The sequence below is a fragment of the Microtus oregoni genome, unplaced genomic scaffold, assembly GCF_018167655.1.
Source record: "Microtus oregoni isolate MIOR12 unplaced genomic scaffold, Mior012 000017F_ref0000208, whole genome shotgun sequence".
Lineage (NCBI taxonomy): Eukaryota > Metazoa > Chordata > Mammalia > Rodentia > Cricetidae > Microtus > Microtus oregoni.
The window spans coordinates 24,250,601-24,273,359 of record NW_024543076.1 but is presented as its reverse complement, the minus strand read 5'-3'; the positions used below and the strand labels follow the sequence as shown (position 1 = coordinate 24,273,359).

General features: G+C 41.0%; 1 protein-coding gene across 1 annotated transcript; it reads left to right on the top strand.

Moving 5' to 3' along the window:
* Positions 1-709: 709 nt before the first annotated feature.
* On the top strand, positions 710-22,228 carry Ggh (gamma-glutamyl hydrolase). The gene is made up of 9 exons (XM_041667557.1): positions 710-925; positions 4,211-4,325; positions 8,571-8,621; positions 10,904-10,988; positions 12,250-12,388; positions 16,009-16,115; positions 16,213-16,303; positions 19,822-19,959; positions 21,330-22,228. The coding sequence occupies exons 1-9, from the start codon at positions 817-819 to the stop codon at positions 21,449-21,451; spliced, it is 957 nt and encodes a 318-aa protein (XP_041523491.1). The 5' UTR covers positions 710-816; the 3' UTR covers positions 21,452-22,228.
* Positions 22,229-22,759: the final 531 nt, after the last annotated feature.

Below are 22,759 nucleotides of genomic sequence, written 5' to 3'. Positions count from 1 at the left end.
ATAACTAGTACTTTTCTGGGACTGGCGCTAACAAGGACGCTCATCAAGGATCACGCATCCTTTGAGTGTGGCCTGATCATGCCCTTTTGGGGTAGGTTCCAGGAGTCAGTCCTTCCCATAACCCAGTTCTAAGGCAAGGGGACCGGCGCGTGAAGGTGTCCTCTGTGGTCTGCTCTTCAGTTCCTCCAGAAGTCCGTGTGCCCAAATAAATTGAGATCAGTAGAATGTCTCCAGGAAGTCATCCCGCGTCCAAACATCGAATGCTGTCAGCATATCTGAGCCAGGGACCTATGCTTTTATGCAGCAGAGTTCTTTGGCGACTTCTAGAACCTCACAGGCCTCCGCTACTTGGTTACCACACAGGGCCAGGCGGGACCCGAGGTCGCCCTCAGGTCCGGGTCTGGTCGCCTCGGTTCTGTGGTTCGGTGTGGGTGACCTCTCCCGGAGACATAATAGTTCTCAGGGAGAACTCACAGCACGCGGAGGCCAGCGGGAGTCCACCCGCCGCGTCTCCACTCTCTCAGCAGCGGTCGCCCGGGGCGATCCTCTCGCGGGGCCGCGGGTCGCTGGTCGCGCGCAGGGCGATGGGGCGGCGCCGAGCACGCTCCCTGAGCCGCCCGACCTCGCCCCGCGGCCGCCGCACGCGCGCGCCCGGACTGCATTTCCCATAGGCCTGAGCGGCGCGGCCGTGCGCGCCCTCGAGGCTCGAGCACCGCCCAGGCCGCGGGGCTGCGCCCCTGCCCGACCCCACCAGTGCGCGCGCCGCGCCGCAGAGCCTTTGAAAGGCGGCCGGAGGCGCTGGCGGGCCAGGGGGCGATGGCGAGCCTGGGCCACCTGCTGTGCGTGCTGGCTTTGCTGCTGTGTGGGCCCCCGAGCCCCGGGCTATCCAGACCCCATCAGCGAGGCCCGAAGAAACCCATCATCGGTAAGGAGGCCCGGGACCACTCAGGGTGGGGACGGGTGTCGACGAGGGGCAGCCCACGAAGCTGTCACTGCTCCGGAGAGGTGTGCGGATCCCCGACGCCCGCTGTTTCTCATCAAAGCAGCCTGGGGCGGTCCCGTGAACTTTAGGAAGCACACAGCTCAGGCAAAGTCTGGATTTGAGGCTTCCGCTTTTGAGCGAAAAGAATTTTAGGGAGAGCGAGTTGTGAAGCCGAACTGGGATCGATCAAAAGTGTTAAGAGAGACTCTCAGTGTAAAAATGAAACACACGGGAGAGCATGGAGTCTACACAAAAGACTCCACTTCTAATGAACAAGTGGTCATTGTTCAAGAGATGTCCACAGGACCTCCCTCTTTATTCCTGTTCTCTTTTTCCATGATGAGAATTAAGATTGTAAGGAGCATGCAGAGATGTTCTGAACAGGATAAAACCAGAACTTCAAGTGGTTGAGTAGAGTAAGGGGTTAGGATATGTCTTACTGCAAATGACGTGAAACTCCTAGAAAATTAAAGGTGTACCACAGAGAAGGGAGAAACACCTTTATAAACATGAATCCACTCTTGAGTGTTAGCTGGTGGGGGGATTCAACCAGACTCCATTGTGAGGGGTACTTTTCCTGCCCTGTGTCCCCACCATTTTCCCTGCCTTTCTTATCCCAGAAATTCTGCACATGGTTAAATTTACTCACATTTCCTTGGTTGAGGACATAAATGAAGACACAATAAATAAAACAGAAAAGTGAAATAGGTAAGGAGTTAAAATGTGGCTTGGACTTTGCCGTTCTTGGCATCAAGTGGCAACGGTGGTTCTGAGGATCCGAATGCCAGTTCTATTTGAAAAGTAGAGCTTGTAATAGTTTCCAGGATATTTGCATTTCAGATGGTAAAATTGGTTTGCAATCATGTCAGACATTTGAAAAGCCACCAAGGAGAAATTTTGGTTAAAATTGGACAAATGATGTTTATGGGTAAGCATAAGTAGGATTATGCTGTTTGATTGGTGTTACAGTTGAGCACTAAACAGAAACTAGAAAATTTGTTTATGAATTTGGGAATGACCCAGTTTTCAAATGGGTTGCTCATTAACATTTGGAACCTTTCTGCCAAAGCTGTTTCTGGTGATGGTTAGGTTATTCAAGTTGAATCATGTAACATATGTAGTGAATTGTATTTGTAGGTTTAGGGAAAAGAAAGAAAAAAAAAACAATGACAGAAGATTTATTTTATTTTCTAGAGTCGAAGCAACTCTCAGTTGAGTATAGCAAAAGCATGCTTTTGGTTAACCTGATCAATTGCAATTTTTCTTTTATATTTATAGTTATTTTGCATGTGTAGTTTTTCTTTTATATTTACAGTTATCAGCTATATTGTATGCTTGTCACATGCACCTATGAAGGTCAAAAGACAGCTTTAGGAGTCAGTTCTCTCCTCTCTCCATGTGGGCCCTAGGGATTGAACTCAGGTCCTCAGGCTCAGCAACAAGTGCCTGTACCTACTGCTAAGCCATCTTGAAGCCTCCTCTACCCAATCAATTAAGATAATATAGTTGATGGAGCACATAGTCTGTGTAAGCTACTACTTTAGGAAACACAAAGGAGTCAAGGAGAAGATAGCCACAGAAGTTGTGAGATACCCTGAAGTGCACATGGCATTGGGGGCACATGTTGAGAGACAGGGCTTACAGTCTGAACTCTGCCTAAGAATGGGAGAAATGAGTGGGCTGGGGTGTGATGGTGGAATTAATTTACTGTTGCAGGCACTTGGGTTCCCACGATTCTTCATGCAGTCCTTGTAGCACCTCCCCTCCTGCTTTACATCACTCTGTCTCCCAGGGTACTTCTGTGCTCTTCTTAGTTTTCATTGTGAAGACTATCTTACCTGATGGGGAGGAGAGAAACATTCTTACTAGATACATTCGGACATTTGATATTCAGGAGCGATTCCTGTCGACTATTGTAAGACGCCAAGAATACCAATGCGATTGTCTCACTGAGACAGTTCTAGTGACAGGCTGTCTCACAGAGTCACAGATAGTCAATGTGCAGATGTGATGTTTTTTCGTTGTTTACTTTCTGGAGGCCAGGGCTGGATCCAAGACACTGTACATGTTAAGCATGCCCTGTCATTCATTGATGAATGTTGGATGTCAGTGTGCTGGACTTGGGTTTCTCTGGTAAGGGGAATTCAGAGAGATGAGAGGGACAGAGCATGAAGTCGCAGAGCTTATGAAGTTCCAGTAACCTCTGAGGAATATAATGAAGATGGTAGCCCCTATTGGCCTGCATATCTCTCTTCCATTAACAGTTGCCTTCTTGCTTTCTCTGACATATTTCCAGTCTGATGGACTTCTTGCAGAGTGACCGGCTAACTCATGACCTTGGCATGGTACTGTTCTTTGCCCTGAATTTCTCTTCTTCCACATGTGGGTGTATGGTTCATTGCACCACCCCACTGATGCTTTGGATTAAGCGGCACATTGTATCCTTCCCAGAAGGACTTGCTCCACCGCTCTGAAGACTTGTTCTGCTTTCCCAGGGAGGACTTGCCACCCTGTTTAAGGGACATTGTAAATGGAACACCTATTTCTTTGTCTTCCTTCTTGACACAAGCACCAGCCCTCATAATTGGATCTAAAAACAAATCTCTGTATTGTTTGTCTTAACCTCTTTCCTCTTCCACCCACTAGCATTAAAGCCTGCAGGGTAAAGATTTTTCTTTTCTTTTTCTTTAATTCCGGTGTCCTTAGTACCTAGTTCAGTGCCTGGCATACAGTGTGATTAAGCCATAGTGAATGGATGAGGGGACGGTGATGTCATCAGCTTTATTTCTGTGGGAAACTAAAGTTTGAGGGCTTTTTCAGAAAGGATAAAGACCTGTTAATAGTCTCAATGAGTGTGGTGAATGCTGGTTACCTAAATAGATGGAGATGAAAGGTATTTCCACCTTGACTTTGCTGACAAGTATAGAAATGTGTCTTTGTGGGGCAAGGGGTTGGCACCCTATAGACTTAGTGAGTTGTCTACGGTTGTGTGAAGAAAGCTGGGGCTATTATAAATGTACTTTGGGGACTTCTGGAACATTCCTGGTGTGGTAACAAACTGCGATCACCCTTCTCCACTGCTCTCCCAATGACTATATGTAGACTTGGAGGAGATGCAGATCTGTGAACTGAGAAACCAAAATAGTGACATATGCATTATGCCGCCATTCAGTTTTGAGGAAGAAATAAATTACATTGCTTGAAATTAATACTTTTTTTGAAATTTAGGAGTATTAATGCAAAAATGCAGTAGCAAGGAGATGAGAAACCTGGGAAAATACTACATTGCTGCATCCTATGTGAAGTACTTGGAGTCCGCAGGTGCGAGAGTTGTACCCATAAGGTATGCTTCTGGGATTTCCGCCAAGGGTGTAAAGAGTCGTCTTTTATCTCTAAAATGACTTTCCTATGATTGCATCATTAAATGGAATGATGATGCCTTTGATTTCAGTCATAAACTTATTGCCTGTAGACTCCCATTAAGTTGTTTTTAAAGTTCTGTGTGTCTATAATGTCACTGAAAGTATGCTATATGTCTGTTAGCATTGAGAAAGACATGATCGCTTCCTTCACCCCAGAAAAGACACTCCTCACAGACACCATAAAAATCATAGTAGAGGGCTGGAGAGATGGCTCAGAGGTTAAGAGCACTGGCTGCTCTTCCAGAGGTCCTGAGTTCAATTCCCTGCAACCACATGGTGGCTCACAACCATCTGTACTGAGATCTGGCGCCCTCCTCTGGCATGCAAGCATACATTGAGGCAGAATGTTGTATACATAATAAATAAATCTTTAAAAAAAAATCATAGTAGAATCTCCAGTTTAGTCAGCTTCCTGCTGACTACTAGCATAAGGGAACACTTCAGGGATGAAGGACGTATTTTAGAAGATGACTATAAATATACTTTCCCATCTGCTGAAAGTTTGTCAGTGATGACTGTATTAGTATTGCTGTAGGGTCAATGAGAGGTATTTTAGTTTTAAAGGAGTTCAGTTTGGGGTTGGAGACATACATGCCCCAGTGGTTAAGAGTACTTGATGTTCTTCCAGAGCCTCCCTGAACCTGTGTAGGGCAGCTCACAACCACTTGGAGCTTTAGCTCTGTGGATCCAACTCACATGCTTGCATACACACAAACACACACACACACACACACACACACATGCTTAAAGAAATATAGTAATAAAAACACCTTTACAAAAGTATTTATTTTATGATAATATGACTGAGAAAAATAACACAATCTTATACTTTCAGCTCAAAGGCATTGATTTAATCACTCATTTTTCACTTGAAAAAAGTTAAACAAAAATCTTGTAAGCACACTTACTTTGTCAGCTAAAATCAGTGCATGAGAATCTTGTAGAATTCTCATCTAATCTATTGTGAAAATTCATGCACAAAACACTATTGCAACCTATTGTGCAAATAATTGCAATAAGGAGTTATAATTTATATACTATTAGTATTCAAAAGGCAAATATTATGATTAGAGCAGTGGTTCTCAACATTCCTAATACTATGACCTTTTAATATAGTTCCTCGTGTTGTGGTGACCCCTCGCTATTAAATTGTTTTCTTTTGCTACTTCATAACAGTAATTTTGCTACTGTTATCTGTCCTAAAGTAAATATTTTTGGAGATAGCGGTTTACTAAAGGGGTTATGACTCACAGGTTGGAGAATCTCAGATTTAAGGTTTTATAAAAAAAAAAAAACAAACCAGTCTTTATGTTGAGATTCCTAAGGATTGTCTTGTTTCACCTTTCACATTTGACAACTGTCTTTACCCTTAAGGTTCGTGTTTAATTTGTTGGTGCTGAATCTGATCTCAGTGAAATTATTTACTCAAGTTATAGAGCTGAGTAAGAGGCCCCCGAGAGTCTCCAGCACAGTGTTTCAAAGTTTATGGAAGTTTTAAACCCCTATTTCAGAGGTTGTTGCCGATGTGGGAAAGACACTGCAGAGCCATCACAGTGGGCAGTCCTGTCCAGAGGCTGCTGAGAGTGTGGGTGAGAAATAAAAGACGGGGGTGCTGCTGAGGTTATGAGTTGATAGGTGCGTGGCCTTAAAAATCAGTAAAAATGATGACTCATCAAATACAAGGGTGCAGAGAAAGAAATAGGTGGGAGTCTTGAAACCAGATGACTTGTGGAATATTAGCAGTTATGACAAGATACTGAAAACCTGATTGGCAGCATGTGGGCTAAACTCCAGCGCTGGCACTAAAGTTGATTTTCAGACTTACTCCTTGAAATTGGGATCATGTGATCCTGTAGTAACTATAATGTATGGGGCAGAAATTCTATGTGTACAATGAAGAGAGTTTTTTGCAGCATTACTGTTAGATTGGTTGCTGGGGACACTTTCTGGTAGAGGGGAGAAGGTGGATGGGAGACCTGGGCAGAATTCTGCTGTAGGTGATGCTTGGCCTTGGTTTCAGCCTACCCTTTCTGATCACCTTTCTCAGGACTTGGTACTTTCAGGTTGCCATTCCCAACTGTGGGACTATTAGAAAAGACGGGGTCCTGAAAGGTTGAACACCACAGCCCAAGCTGGCCCATCTATTTTAGAATACACTCAGTCAGTTCACAAAGCATTTAAAATAGTTCTGAACATTTATAAATCAGAAGACTAAAGTTTTGGCTTTTGAAAATAGTTCCCTAGGTCTTCCTGTCAGTAGGAGAGCTGTTGCCGTCAGGCACTGGTGACCCCATGGCTTTCCATGCTACTGAAGCTAGACTTGTGCCATCAGTACTGGGCTCATTTTGATTGTGGAGAGAGGAAGTTATTTCTCATAACTGTTGAGAAGGTTTTTTAAAATTTCTCTGACAGTTTCATGTATGTATATCATGCATTATGATCATGCCACTCATTCCTACCCTTTTAAAAATAATAGTTCAAAGTGTCATTGAAATTTTCATACACGTATACAATGTATCCTGATCATATTCACCCCTTCCCTCTTCCAACTTCCTGTAGGACTCCCAGCCCACACCAAGTGCATTTCCCTTTCAACTTCATGTCTGTTGAAAAAATACATTTTTCAGTCAGTACATCCAATTAAGGGCTCATATTCATATCCAGTGGGGCATGGACAACCTACCAATATCTCAAAAGAAAAGTGACTCTCCTCTCCCATCAGCCACTAACTGCCATCAGCTCCTTAGCTAGGGGTGGGGCCTTGATAGCCCCTTCCCCATATCTGCTGGAACTTTTAACTGGCTTGATCTTGTGTAAGTTTCATGCCTGTAACCATAGCTACTGTGAGTTCAGCCATGGGTTTTAGCTATGTTTACAGTACCATTGATGGAAGCCCTCTTGTGGGACAGGCTTCAAATTCAAGCAAAGGAATGGTTGTTTATTCTCACAGACAGTCTCGCCACTATTGTTCCAGTGGGTGCATCTTTCTTGGCAGGTCTGTTATTTCATCATGTAGAATCTAGTGCTAGGTAAGACTGTTGGTGTCTTTCCTCTGCCAGAAGCCAGTGTAGCATCTTTCAGTGCCAGGAAAGCTAGCCAGCAGGAGAACTTCCTGCTCAGTTTAAGACTGATTTCTTTGTGTCCTACAACCAAAGTGTATGATGTTGTAAGCAGCCTTGTCTTTTACTATTTCCTCCCACCCCTGCCAACCACCCTCTCATCCCAGCCAACCCCTTCCCATCTTCACGTCTGCTTTGTTTTTGTTTTGTAACCCTCCTGGTTTAACCAGTGGACAATGTGTGGAGTTCTCCCCTGGAGCCTGTGTCAAAGTCCATCCCCAACATAAACTATCTGTCTGAGCCCACATGGAGGCATGGGAATAAAGACACAACTCACATAGCTTTATTAGGAGTGAGATTCTTAGTGAACCCTCATGAAATCCTGAGTTCACATACTGAAAATTCCTCTGCATTTATTCTCCAAACAGCCATATATATCAAAACATAAACTGAGGGGGAAATTCACTAGCATTCTGTTTCCCAGGTAACCAGGTGAATGGCTTTAGTCATGCCCACACCTTTGACCACACCTCTCTATGCCCATTTTGTCACATCTTTCTATCTTCTTGCTCTGTATGCCAGCTCTGTCACGCAGGCCGGAATCAGCATCTCTATCCCAGGACAACTGGACTTGGATGTTCTAGAATAGCAGCAAGAACTTTATACTGTTGAACCATTTCTCCAGCCCCAAAAAACTTTCAAATTTTTTGTCTTTATATAAAATGGCTGAATATTTTTAGGTTTCTTGGCTAATAGATATTACTAGTGTCCGGTGTTTGATTATATTAGCATCTACTTTAAAATATTGAATGTAATTAATCCCAGAAAAACATTAACATTTCTGATTAGCTACACAGGGTATAATCCTGTGATTTTCATAGCTTGACAAGAATACCTCTAGAGTGGAAATGCAGTATTGTCTGATATTTAGGTAAAAGTTTTGTAGCACTTGCCCTGTATGTTCAAGGCCTTGGGTTCAATCTGCAATATCTAAAAAGACTTAATTTTTTATTTAAATGTTTAAAAATTAAGGTGGTGACTTCTTTTTTCTTAGGCTTCAGAAATGATTTCCTTTATAAAACTGTTTTTTTTTTCAATTATTTTCAGGCTTGATCTTCCACTTACACAGTATACAGAACTTTTCAGATCTATCAATGGGTAAGTTGGCTTGATATTGTATCAAGTCTTAATACAGTGTGTCAGTGTGCACATATTAAAGTTTTCTGATAACTTCCCAAGTGCTTCTGTTGACTGTTTTGAAGGGAGATGTAAAGCTGCAGCGAAGAATGAGAGGTAGGACAAGACCTGAAGGCTGAAGCCTGTACTGTAATTCCAGTTCTCTGGGAGCCCGAGAGAAGAGAGCAGAAAGTTCACCAGTCTGAGAAAGAAAAAGACAAGAAGGCCGGGAGTGCAGCCCAGTGGTAGAGGACTTGCCTGGTCCTTAAGGTTCAGGGTTAGTCATAGTCCTGAGCAGGAAGCAAGTAGGAATGTGTAATTGTTACTTACGGGACCCATGATTTTTAACTTAATTTTTGTTTAAGTGCCTAAATATTTTGAAATATTCAAGTCCTATGTCTGAGATTACTGGTTGATCATCTTTCAGAGGTAATTTGAATAGTTCTTTAAAAAATTTCTCTGCTTCACCATAAAATATGTGAGTAGTTAGCCCATAAAACGGGATTTGAAATCCAATGAAAACTACTTTTCGTTGCTTTCAGCTTGAGGAGTTGTGTTAAGACACCTAGAAAGTTAAGGTACTGACATCATCCCAGAGACTGACTCCCTCTCCACAGCACAGACTCTGAAGCTGGGCATTAGATTGGTGAAAATTACACTAGACAGTTGTAATTTACTGTCTCTGAATGGAAACAGAAAAAATAAAGTATAATAATGTAAGCTCAAAAAATACTTTCCCTGAGGTAACGCGGAGTGAACTTCACACTGTCTTATGGGAGAACACATACCAGACAAAGTATGGAGCCTGTGCTCAGGGAGACTGTTATCTGGGGATGTTGGGCCAGTTCTACTGTGTAAAGAACTATAAGGTCCCATGAATTAGGTGTGGTCAGAGGCAGCTTTTAAAATCCAAGCTTAATGGGGATTGGTCTCCTCCAGTCATCCAGGGTTTCCTGCTGTGGTCTGGAGTAGTGTTTCAGCACACAGACTTAGTTTCCTGACAATGGAAACCAGTCTTGTCACAGACTGACACCAAGCCTGAATCATAGAAGAAGAATGATGTATTTCTTCAATGCAAAAATGGCCTCTGGCTGGTAAGAGGGCCTAAATGTGCTTGTCACACAAGCCTAGTGAGCTGAATTCGTCCCCACATGTGGAAAGAAAACATACATTCTGTGCTCATACGCCTCTCTCTCTAACACACACACACACACACACACACACACACACACACACACACACAGATAAATTCAAAATAAAAGACTCCAGCATAATATTACAAACTGATATTCAAATATTTTTAGAACTTTAGAACTTAATATGTTTAGTCCAACTTTTGTTGGCCAGAAAAGCCAGACCACTTTTGAATAGCCTTTGTTATCTCAAGGATATATTGAAAACTATTGTATTTTCAATATAGTGGTTATTTCAATATGTGTTAAAGAATTAAAACATTTAACATTAATCTAAAAACCTGATATAAAAGCATCATAATTTTTTTATATATTTTATTTATTTGGTTAGAATGAAAAGAAATTTAACATTTGTGACTCATCTAAGACTTCTGAGAATGACAATTGTGTGGATTGTCAAGATTTCCTAATGCAGTGTTCATTTCTTTCTTTGTGTGTGTGTGTTTTGAGACAGGGTTTCTCTGTGGCTTTGGAGCATGTCCTGGAACTAGCTCTTATAGACTAGGCTGGCCTCGAACTCACAGAGATCCGCCTGCCTCAGCCTCCCAAGTGCTGGGAATAAAGGCGTGCGCCACCACTGCCCAGCTCTGTGTTTATTTCTTAAGAAGTGTCAGGACTGTGAAGAAGCAAATTCTTGTAGACATTTAATTCTAATCAAAGTAAATGTTCTGATTATTATGTGCTTTGTAGTCTTATTCTCTCTTGGGACTTAAAATAGATGTGTATTTATAGTTGGCTTGGCCTTACTGATCACCTTAATCATAGCCAGCCACACCTGGAGATTTGCTTCTTCATCTCCACCCTCTTCAGTCTCTCTCCCTTTATTTTTTCTGCTTTTGTTTTGTTCAGATTATATTTTGTTCAACGAGCTTGTCTATTGAAGTTTTAAGAGAATATGTGCAAAATTATTAACCACAATAGTTTCTGAATGGCTAGAATTATAAATATTATATATGTATACTTGAGTATATATATGGTAATTATGTAATAGTAATAACGACATTTTTAAATGAAGCATATTTATTTACTTGGTGAATGGAGAAAAATATATCTTAATTGATTTTGTTTCAGAATCCTTTTTCCTGGAGGAAGTGCTAGCTTATCAGAGTCAGAGTATTCCAATACAGCCAGAATATTTTTCAACAAGGCCATAGAGGTAAATCTGCTATTGCTTATCACTCCAAATGGGTTGTCTCTTTTCATAAAGATGACTATCTTTCATAAAGTATATAGTCTTGCTTCCTTCACAGATACTCCAGCCTTATTCCCCTTAGCAGTCAGACATGTGCTATGCAGGAATCAAGTATCTGTTTCAGCCTGTTATTTTTGCTTCATGTAATTTAGGGATTCTAGGAGTGAGCCACACCTCGTAGCTAGTAGAGCTAGTAGCAGAGCTAGTACAGCTTGTCCCTCTCTTTGATCTGTTCTTTTATGTACCGGGTGTGATGCCTGCACTACTAACTCCCCTCTTCTTGGTTGTTCCATCCAGCTTCACCCTTCTTCAGAGCCACATGTTGACACCAGACACAGCTCATGCTAGAGAGGTTTTATTCTGAGCCAAGTACAAGTCAAAGATAAAGAGTTACAGAACAAAAGGAGTTTAAAAACTGGTTTGCCAAGTTGATGGTGACACACTACAGTAGAGCAGACAGGTCTCTTATGTGAGCTTCAGGTGCTAGCTTACAAAAGTTTTAGCTTTAGGGCTGAGGAAAGCCAGATATTTGCTATGTTCAGCATTGTATTTCAAAGACTGTAGCTAATAGTAATAAACATATCAAGTGAGGCACAGAGGTTGGTAATAAATGCCTATTAAAACAGATTAAAGATAGCTCAGGATAATTCGGGCTCTTAGTCTGCAGCATGCTGTCTTGACACAGGCACAAAGTTCTAGTTAGTCAGTCTAGACTCTGCAAGACACATGTGGCTTTATCAGAGAACGTCAGTGCACATACGTCGGGCCCTGTCTGTTAGCCATGCAGAGCCCGTAGCCACTATACATGCCTCGCCTTGGACTTGCACTTCTGCCATAGTTTCTTAGATTCCTGTTTCTCCCTTAAAATATTGTTAGCAATTTTTCATTTATTGTTTCTGGCCTCTCCTAAACATTTTCCTCAATAACAACTCTTTTGAGATACTTGCTTAATAACTTTTAATAGCTAGACTAAATAACTCATGGCCTTTAAAACTCTTTGGGTCAAGACATAATGTCCCTACAACTGCCTTTTTCCAACCTGCCTCATAGTATTTCTGAAGACAGATTAAGTGTAGCCTACTTATGAATCCCAGAAAATTCTACAGAAATCTGTGTTGCAGTAATAACAAGCAATATTGTGCATTTCTTGTTAGAGACAGACGACAGACAAAGACATACCTGCAAAGTTTGAATGAACATAGTTTTCTCTTTTATTCTCCCAAAGAGTTATGACGATGGAGACTATTTTCCTGTGTGGGGAACATGCCTTGGATTTGAGGAGCTTGCTTTTCTGGTTAGCGGAGAGAGCTTACTAACGCTTACAAACACTGTCTCGGTTCCATTGCCATTGAACTTCACTGAAGGTAAAAATATACTCCAACTCTTCTAAAAATATTTCTCAACAGCACTAGTAAACACTGAGTATCAAGTCAGAAATATTTATTAGTCTTTGAATTATTTGGCGACCAAAGCCATGAATTCACTCTGTTACTCATTTGTGGAGATGACAGGAAAGTTTGTCTTTTGATAATTAATATATTGCTTCTATTGGTCTCAGGATCATGTCATTAAGAATTCAGAAACCATCAGTTTCTCTTAGTCTCATGTCTTTTCACTGAAAAAGTTTTTACCTCTATAAATTCTTTCTGAGAATTAATCAAAATGATGATTTCCAGTTTGCATGTGTAATACTTAAAGTACAAATCTTTTAAGTAGATATTATTGTTCTCATACCAGAATTCTCTCTTTGTCTACACATGTTGTTTTGTCTTGAATGTATTATATTACAGTTTTATTCTGGTACTAAACACTTGGAATTAGCAAGACTTCACAAATTAAAGGGCTCGGTGCCCAACAAGACCATTGTGTTTGTGTGCTACCGAAAGACAAATCACCAGGCTACACACACACTCTTGCTAGTTGCTGTAACTTCACAGAACTCAGGAAGGTACTTGTATTTGCTTACCGTCTTGGAACTTCCATGAGCTTGGGTTTCTAGAGTTCCAGAATTTTTATTGACATTTTCTTTCAAAGCATGTTTGAATTATTGTTCAAATGGCTGAATTCAGTCTCCTGAACCTCTCCCATTTCCAGAGTTTGGGCTGGTTGAAAGTCCTCTAGTCACTGATTAGTCTATCTGGTAGTCAGCCCCATTCTGAAGTAATGTAAGGTTAAGTATTAATCATTTCAATAGTATAATATTACTCATGAAATTTCAGTGGTTTGAGACACGCTTAGAAATCATAAACAAATTCCATTCAAATTTTAGGTCATTTTGATTAAGTACTACCGACTATAGATATTCTCATTAAGGATTTTGGGAGGGAAGAGTAGTGATCATTCATAGAATTCATAGAATGTCCCATACATTCAAAAGTCTTATTTTCATTATTTCAATCCTTGCAAGAGTATTATGGGAAGTATATGTTTAAGGTTGGGCTTTTGGGGTTGCAAATAACAGAAGCCCAGTTTATACAGCAAAGCAATTATTCAGGGTACTTGGGTTCTCAACTGAAGCTGTTAGCAAGAATGTGAGCCTGGCTTGGCATCAGCCTTGAACACTCTAGGGCTGTGTTTTCACTCCTCTGCAGGTATTCTGATCTCTGTGCCTAACTATAGTCCCCCATGCCTCTCCCATTCCCAGAGGATGGCTACTTCAAAGTTCTCTAGTCACATGGTTAGTCTCTGGTAATCAGCCCCATTCTGAGGTGGTCCGTGGAGAAACACTGCTTCCTTTGTCTGTTTGCAGAGCAGATCTTTTCTTTGGCTTAGTTGGTGCTCCTTCCTCCTTAGTTGGTATGCTTAACCTTTCTTCAGTTGATTAAACTCGTTGTTTGTCAGTTTCGTACATGAATATAATGTATATTTATTCTCCCACACCCTCTCATCTCCCACTCCTCCCTCCTACCCATTAACTGCTCTCCTCCCTTTCCCTCATTTATGTCTTTTTGATTTTTGTTTTGTGACTCACTGATTTTAACCACGCCTCTCTGTGATCATGGGTTTTGAAAGGCATTTCACATTCCTTCTGTCTGTTGACCTTTACACCTTTTCCTCCTCCTGCTGCCATGTCCCTTGAACTGTGGAGAAGGTGGGATGAATGTCCTGTTTTGAACTGAACATTCTTCTGACCTTTACACTTTTCCGCCTCCTGCTGCCATGTTCCTTGATCTGTAGAGAAGGTGGGATGAATGTCCTGTTTAGGACTGAATATTCTTCTGACCTTTACACTTTTCCGCCTCCTGCTGCCATGTTCCTTGAACTGTGGAGAAGGTGGGATGAATGTCCTGTTTAGGACTGAACATTCTTCTGACCTTTACACTTTTCCTCCTCCTGCTGCCATGTCCCTTGAACTGTGGAGAAGGCGGGATGAATCTCCTGTTTAGGACTGAGCATTCAAGCATCACTTATTCTCATCACTTTGATGATCCACGAGTCTACATTCATTGCAAAGAGAAAATTCTTTAACTAAAGGATAGCATTTGTCTGTAGGTATAAACACAAATATTTAGATTGTGGTTTGTCATCATATCAATTTAGCTAAACAGCAGTAGTGAGTTTCCCTTTAGGGCCCATGATCTTCTCAGCATCCATGTTATACATGCATTGGGCCAACCACAGGCACTTCTCTGGAAACACTGTGTTTTGTTCACCATTTACTCATCCTGATTGTGCCTTAATAATGTCTGCTGTTTAGTTGAAGGTCAGTGACTCAGTGGATTTTATTTTTTCATGTATAAGTCATTTCTCCATACTTAAATTATTTTACATGCCTGGATTTTATAGGCCCAGGCATATATTTTCTCCTATGAAGGCAGCCTTAAATCTAATCTAAGAGAAGTTGCTTTACTGCCTTAGCAATCATGACACTTATCATACCAAGGAGCATATCTTACTTTTCAGGTTGGCACTGTAGTTTACAGGGTTCACAGCTGGGTGAAGCCATTGGTGCCTTTTCTCTCTCAACAACTTGCACGGCACTTTCTGGCACTATGCAAGCTCTCAGCAGGGAGGAAGCTTCCATCCCAGTTCCAGCTTGGTTTCATCATTTTATGTATCCAAGGGGTGTGGTATCCTCAGCAACAGGATCTTACTGTTTAGTTCTGGGGGCAACTGGGAGGAATGGAAACCGCTTATATTTCTGTAGGAGTCTCGTTTTCCTCCCTGACCAGCAATTAATGCATAAGGCTGTGTCTCACACCTACCACTGGGATTTGTAGAAGCAGCATTTCCTAGTCATGCAGGGTGTCTCTTTTTTTCTTTTTTTAAATGTATACATTTTAAAAGAAGATTTATTTTTCCCTCTTTCTCTCTCTCTCTCTGTCGTTTGTGTGTGTGTGTGTGTGTGTGTGTGTGTATGTGTGTATGTGTGTGTGTGTGTGTGTATACACCAGAAGAAGGAGTAGAATCTCCTGAAGCTGGAGTTAGAAGTGATTGTGAGCTGCTGTACATGGATGCTAGGAATTGAGCCTGAATCCTCTGCAAGAGCAGCAAGTGTTCTTTACTGCTGAGTCGTGTATCCAGCTCTGTCCCTGAAAAGTTTGAATTGGTTTACAAAGCAGTAGGTTCTCTAATGGCCTTTGGTTTTCATTAATCTGTTCTCCATGTCCTCTTCTTTTAAGTTCTCTATACTTTTGAAAATACATTGGAAATGCTACGTCCTTTTCTGGGAACACAAGCATACAGATTTGGAAATTGTTCTTATTTTTCAGAGGTTTCTGAGACCCAGAGTTAAGATTCTCTGTTCTTTCATGGCTAGCCTATTTGTAGTTATTCATATTAGAAACTTAAGACAGGGAATTCCATCTGGAGCATATCACCTTTGTATCCATGTTTGCCAGGCCTTGGCCCGACTGCACGGCTTACCATTTACTCATCTTAATTATGTCTTAATAATGGCTGCTGTTCGGCTGCAAGTAAGTGACTTAGTAGGTTTGATATGTTTATGTGTTTCAGTCATTTCTCTGTGCTTAAATTATTTTAGGTGCGTTACGGGGCAGAATGTTCCGGAATTTTCCTGCCGAGTTATTGGTGTCACTAGCATTAGAGCCTCTGACTGCAAATTTTCACAAGTGGAGCCTCTCTGTGAAGGTATCCCATGGTTACACCACCAGTAGCATCTCCTTGGGGAGAAGAACACATTTAGGAGAACTACGGAATTGACCCCTGTTCTATTCTTATATTTTAGAACTTTACAGAAAATGAAAAGTTAAAGAAGGTTTTCAATATATTAACAACAAATACAGATGGCAATATAGAATTCATTTCATCTATGGAAGGTATGTGCCACTATAGAGCATATAGACTTAAAATTTTCTCGCTTTAATTTTATAGACCTCTTTTAATTTTATAGACCTCTTTTCTTGGGAGTGAAGTTATGTGACTTTAGAGTTCAAAGACAGAATGTTCTGTCCACATTCCAAATCAGGTGAGGTTGACCTGGGGTGATGATGGAGAAGAGGAGTGAGGATCAAGGAAGGGTGAGGATGAAGAACCAGATGGAGATGACACTCTGTCATTTAAGTCAGTGCACATCTCTGTGTTCCTCATTGTGAATGGTCTTTGAAAACAACTTTGAGTTAATAAAAAAAACACACGACAAAATATATACTATATTTTTGTTTGCTTTTTAAGGCAGTCTCTCTCTGTAGTGCAGGCTAACCAGGAACTCTCTGTCCCAGGCTGGCCTCCAGCCTGTAGCGGTCTTCCTGTTTCAGCCCGCTGAGCTTTGTGGTAACAGGTGTGTGCTACCATGTTTCCTCCTAGATGGTGATATCTATTGAATTTAGTTTTCATTTCTATGATCTTTCAAAACATGATGTCAGGGCAGATCTATAACTCTTGATGGTAACTTGAAAATATTTTTCATAGAGGAGACGTACAATTATTATAATAGTTATTGCACCAAAGAGGGGATTTGCAAGTGTTGGTCACACTTGATTGTTTTAGTGTGTGTGGTGGTGAATATGGTATTTAAGAGATGTTACTTTCCTGACTTTATGTTCTGTCTCTCAGAATGTGTGATGACTGCATGGCTGTGAACTTAAATGGGACCCTCTGTGAGAAAAGGTTGATGGGGTATTTGGAGGAGCTGGAAACAGGAAAGGGACCCAGAGACAGAAGACACTTTCTCTGCTTTTGTATCATGTAGATTCTTTGATTTGGTGAGGCTGGAGAGAGCAACGTGAGAGGACAGAGTCCTAGGGAGGAGAATACCACAGTAAGGTGGGGCAGTGATTGTTACTTGGAGATTGGCCTTGCCACTGTGACTTCGTCTGTTTTATGTTGCTGTGACTGAATCTCTGAGACAGCATAATCTAAAAGGAATAGAGTTTATTAATCTCCACTTTTCTGGAGGTTAGTGGGTTCTGGAACATAGTGTTAGCATCTGGTGAGGACTTCATGACTATAAAGAGCATCACTGAGTTTCATATGGCAAATCATGAAGGGATGTCAGGGCAGTTTTCCTGCTTACAGAATCACTGATGTTATAATGGCCTCACCTGTCTAACCTGTTCTAATCCTAATTCCTACAGGTTCCATTTCTGTATACCAGTAACAAGATTTAGGAATTAACTTTCCAGCATCCAAATCTGGGGAAATACTCCTAAACCATAGCATATTTGTTAAATCAAGAGGTGGGAGAAATGTCTATTCAGGAAATCCCGAGAAATGTTGGTCAGCTCAGGGTGAAGTGAGGTTGTCATCTTTCCACCCAGTTGCTAGTATTATCACCTTCCAAACGTCTTGCAGTAGAAATCTTGAGTCCACTTTGGCTTCCCTGCCTCATTGCCGGCTTCTAAAAACTTTAAGCTGATTTCTGTTTCCCAAGTCTATCTTGTATAGACTTTCTCCTCTCTACCCAGCTTTCTCCTAACTGCCCATACCTTGCACGTAGGCATGAAATCTCACTGAGAAACAAGCCTCAAATTACTTGGTCATGTAACCCATGCTCTCTGCTGCTTTCCCTGCATACTGTGTTCCTTTGAGATTGTACATCCATTTCTGCCCTCTCCAGACAGAGCAGTGTTTCCCACCTCTCTTTCCTCCCATATTTTCTCATGTCACCCAAAGCTCCTCATGTCCCTGATGCCTTCTGGTAAGCTCTCTCCTGCCTTGAAAAACTCAAGCTAGCTATCTTATCTTTGAGAAGCCTTCATCATTTTCCTCTTCATGTCTTGGTGCTCTGTGTGTTTTCTTTGTGTTCCTTGGGCATGTTGCTCTTTACTTGTATTTGTTCAAGCTCTGTCTTTCCATTTAGACTAAGGGCCCACTGAGAACTGGAGTTTTGTCTTTGCTTTTTCTAGGGCTTTGGGGGAAAACAGAGATAATGAATGAATGGCCATTTAAAATATAAAGTTGGAAATTAGAGATTTGGGTTCCTTGGTTCTTCTGATCATGTCATCATACCAGCCTGATACTTTGATGACAGCCGTGAGTTAGGAGCCCTTGATGCTCTACTTGCATATTTTTATCTCACTTTTGATCTTGTTCTAAATTAGTGACACGGGTTATAATTTCTACAGTTGCAGAGGAATACCTTTGGGCTCTCAATAACCATTTTCTAAAGAGCAAGTCTTACTTGTTTCTGAATGTCAGCATCTATATGTCTCTGTGTGCCTGATTATCAGATAAATCCTCATTTAGACATGTTTAACCTCAGCCTTGCTTTTGACTATGAGTACTCCCAGAACAGAGACAGTGCAGCGGCATGAGAGGGAGAAGAGGCAGAGGGATGTGAGGGGTGTGTGTTTAGAGCTGTTCGCTGGCTGTGTTTGCTTCTTGTGCACTCCAGTAAGGCTGGATGTAGTGTTTACTTTCTCTCAAGCTGCTGTGCAAGTGGAGAGTCGGAGTGGGGTGTGAGAGGATGGCATTCTTTCTCTGGACGGCTGTGTTCTCCAGGTGCTTTCTGAGAGCCATCACAGTTTCCATTCTAAAGCACGGAAGGGGGAGGGGCAGACCTTGCTTTCTATTCAAACGAGGAAAGACACATGTGGATAAAGACTTTCAGAGATATATACTGTCCTAAAAACCTGAAACTGCTAAAGCATGTAGGAAAGGTGAGGAAGTGATGCATGGCATTTTCTCAGTTCTAACCAGTCAGCATGCAAGGGGCCATTCTCGTATATGACTTCCTCCCCACACAGAACTGTTTTCATCCTAATCTAAAAGTTTAAATAATTTTACTTAGCTAAGAGTATGTAAAATATCTAAGAGTTCTAAACATAATTGACCTACAATCACGCAGAGTACAGCTGTTTTTAAACTATCAAAGTTTATTTTAGCAATTGTTTCCCTAAAGCCACGAATCATCCCATAGGCTGAGACAGGTTGGTGAATATAAAAATGATGGCATGGATTGTTCTTATTTCCCTAAGTCATCATGGGATTAGGAAATGTATGAAGAGGGGCAAGGTGCAGACCTACAGTTGTGTGTCACCATCTGAGTGTGCACTCAGGCCTGAAGATAGAACTCACCGGTGAAATGTATACCTGGCGTGGGTGTGGTCCTAGATTAGATGCACAGTCAAAGAACTGGAAGGATTCCCAGGTCAGCTGTTGTACTTCACTCTCATTTCCTGGAAATACAACTCACATTCACGTTTTAAGAGGATACATACAAATCAGTGAGATGCCCTGGCCATGAGCATCTCACTTTGTGTGAGACCATATGTGCAACTTTTGGGGTTTGTGATTTTGGTGAGTTGTAATGTTTTATATAGCATTTCTATGAAACAGTATAGGAACACCATCACAAACCATTCTTTGTGCTTACTGGTGTGTGTTCTCCACCCAGGATTTACGTATCCAATATATGCTGTCCAGTGGCATCCTGAGAAAGCCCCATATGAGTGGAAGGACTTGGAAGGTATTTCCCACGCACCAAATGCTGTGAAGACTGCGTTTTACTTGGCGGATTTCCTTGTTTCTGAAGGTAATGTGTGAATGGGTGTATGATCTCTTTACTCCATTATGGCTTTGCAGGGAAACTGTGTGCCTTTCTCTTGGCTCCTGTATATTTTATATTCTTTAGCGGTTAAATAAGGTCTATAGATTTAGTTAGAAAATATTAAATAATGTGAAGACCTTGAAATTGAGATATTAGGTAGTCATTAAAAATCAGGGCAACTATATTTAACAGAGTCATCTGTGATCTAGTGGCCTGAATCCTTGTACAGTGATTTAAGAATGTGGAGTTTTTATTTCTCCTTGAATACTTTCAATTCTGATTTTTCAAAAACAATGATATAGTTATAATAACTTTGGGGGCATTATTTGTTATTTTTTCAAGACAATGATATAAATGGAAGTATATCATGTCACAGCCTGGGGTTTTATGATTGTCTGTCTGTAAGCAATGGGATACTGAGAAAAGTTACTAGCCTGGATTTTCATGCATTCTATATTTGTGGTTGAATGGAGAATTTGGGCGTAGGTATGTTGAGTGATATTGGTGAGAGCATAGAGGCAGTATGCAGGGGACAGACATCATTGAGGTGACCAGTTGAGGACTCGATGAGCCCAGTGTTCATCTTAGACCCAGCTTCCCCCTATACTTTTTGTCTACCTTCTTGCTCATATTAGAAATCTAACAAACTCTATCTGGTCTGTGTTTGGAATGATATATACTTGAATGGAGGAATTTGTGAAAAACATCCAATACGTAGTGTTGGTCCAAAGGAGCATCTTCCTCTTTGGGGGGGAGTGGACAGCCTTAGTGGGCAGAGCAGGCTTTGCTGTAGCTTAAATCTTATAGTGGTTGTTGGATCTATATCTGTCAACATGCTTTATAAAAATATCAGGACCTGTATTGACCCTGACATTATTCTCAAAGCTTAGTTCTCACCCGTCTACAGACTTCTCACTGACCTCCTTTGTTGAATAATTCTGCCTTGCTTCCTCTGCTGGCACTCACGTTAGTTTCTCCACTCCTTTAACTTGTGCACCCTCCCAGTGTAGATGTGCTATGAAGAGTCCACTCAGCTATGCTTCCTTCCCTGGTAATGGATCCATGTCCTGTCTCTACATTCATCCCAGGCCTCTATCAAGTCCTGTGCACATGTAGCCTTGTAATGAATGGTAGGCTGAATCGGGGGCGAGAGCTCTAACAACAGCGACTGTAGTTACATCGGCACAGTTGTATTGGTATTGTATGCATCTCTGAGGCATTTTTCTTCTTGCGCTTTCTTCCCCAGTGAATAGTCCTGCTCTCAGGAAGAACTATTATAGAGCAGTCTTTTGAAAATCTTGTCAACCAATCTTTTTTAAAAAATGAACATTATTTTTCTAATTTTTCTCTTGCAGCTCGGAAGAACAATCACCGCTATGAAAATGAATTTGAGGAGATGAAATCCTTGATTTATCAGTTCTCTCCAGTTTATACTGGAAATATTTCTTCATTTCAGCAATGTTACATGTTTGACTGAAAGTCTTCATTTGGTAACAAAGCAACTTGGCATAATTCAGTGTCAGGGATTTCTGTCTACAGATTGAATTGCTAAATCACTGCTCACAGCACTGTGAGAAGGCCACACAAATTCCTTTTCTGTGCCTGCTTCTGATTTACTTAATACATGATTATTTTTTATCAGATTTGATAATTTGACAATGAAAAAGATAAATAGTAATGGTGTCTTTCATAAATAACTTTTTGGTGTCTAAAGATTAGAAAAATGTAATTTTTTAAAAATATACTTTTTGTGTGATTTCTTATTGTTTTCAGGAGTAAAAGCCACCCCAAATCTACCCATCTTATTTTGACTAAAGTCTTTTCAAGTTCTACCTCCAAGTCCCTATGACTTGAATGACAGGTGTGTGTGTGTGAGCGTGTGCATGTATGTGCGTGCACCTGTGTATACATAAAGATATATAAACATTTTTCTTTCTGCTTTGCTTTAGCTCATGATTAATTTACTGAAATCAGGGTCTGTATATTTTAATTTTTATCGCCATAATACGTAACACTACATTGCCAAGAAATACCTGTGGCTACTTGTAAAATGAGAAGTTTCCCACCATGGAAAATAATTGAAAAACATTCAAACATATATTTCTGGTGTGTTCCAGTATATTTCTCTTTTGTGCTTACTCTCCTCAACTACTTCCTATCCCATATACATCCTCAAAAGTCTAAAACATAGGTATTCCTTGGGGACCTGTGAGCTGCTAGGAAATAAAGGGTTTTTTTTTAAGTTTAAAAAAAATTTAATATGTATATTTTTGTGTGTCTCTGTGTGGTGTGTGGGTATGTGTTTGTGAATGAACTATTTAGTGGTGTTGGTTCCCCTGGCGCTAGAATGACAGGTGGCTGGAAGTCACTGACATGGGTGCTTAAAATCTAACTTGGGCCCTTTCTCTGCAAGAACAGTGCATTCTCTTAACTGCCACTCCATCTCCACAGCCCCAGAAAGAGTACTTGATACATGTCTAGTAAATGGTGCCTATAATTTGTTTTCCACTCTTGTTGAAGATGATATATGGAGGTGGAATTATCCTGGAGGATGTATGAATGATTTTATGTGCAGAAAAGTAAAAATAGGTGTAAGTTGTTTTGATTTGCATTTCTCTAATGACTAAGGATGTTTATCATTTCCTTGAGTTTCTTTCAGCCATTTTAGATTCCTCTGTTGAGAGTTCTCTGTTTAGGTCTGTACTCCATTTTTTTTTTATTGGATTATTTGTTCCTTTGATGACCAATTTCTTGAGTTCTTTGTATATTTTGGATATCAGACCTC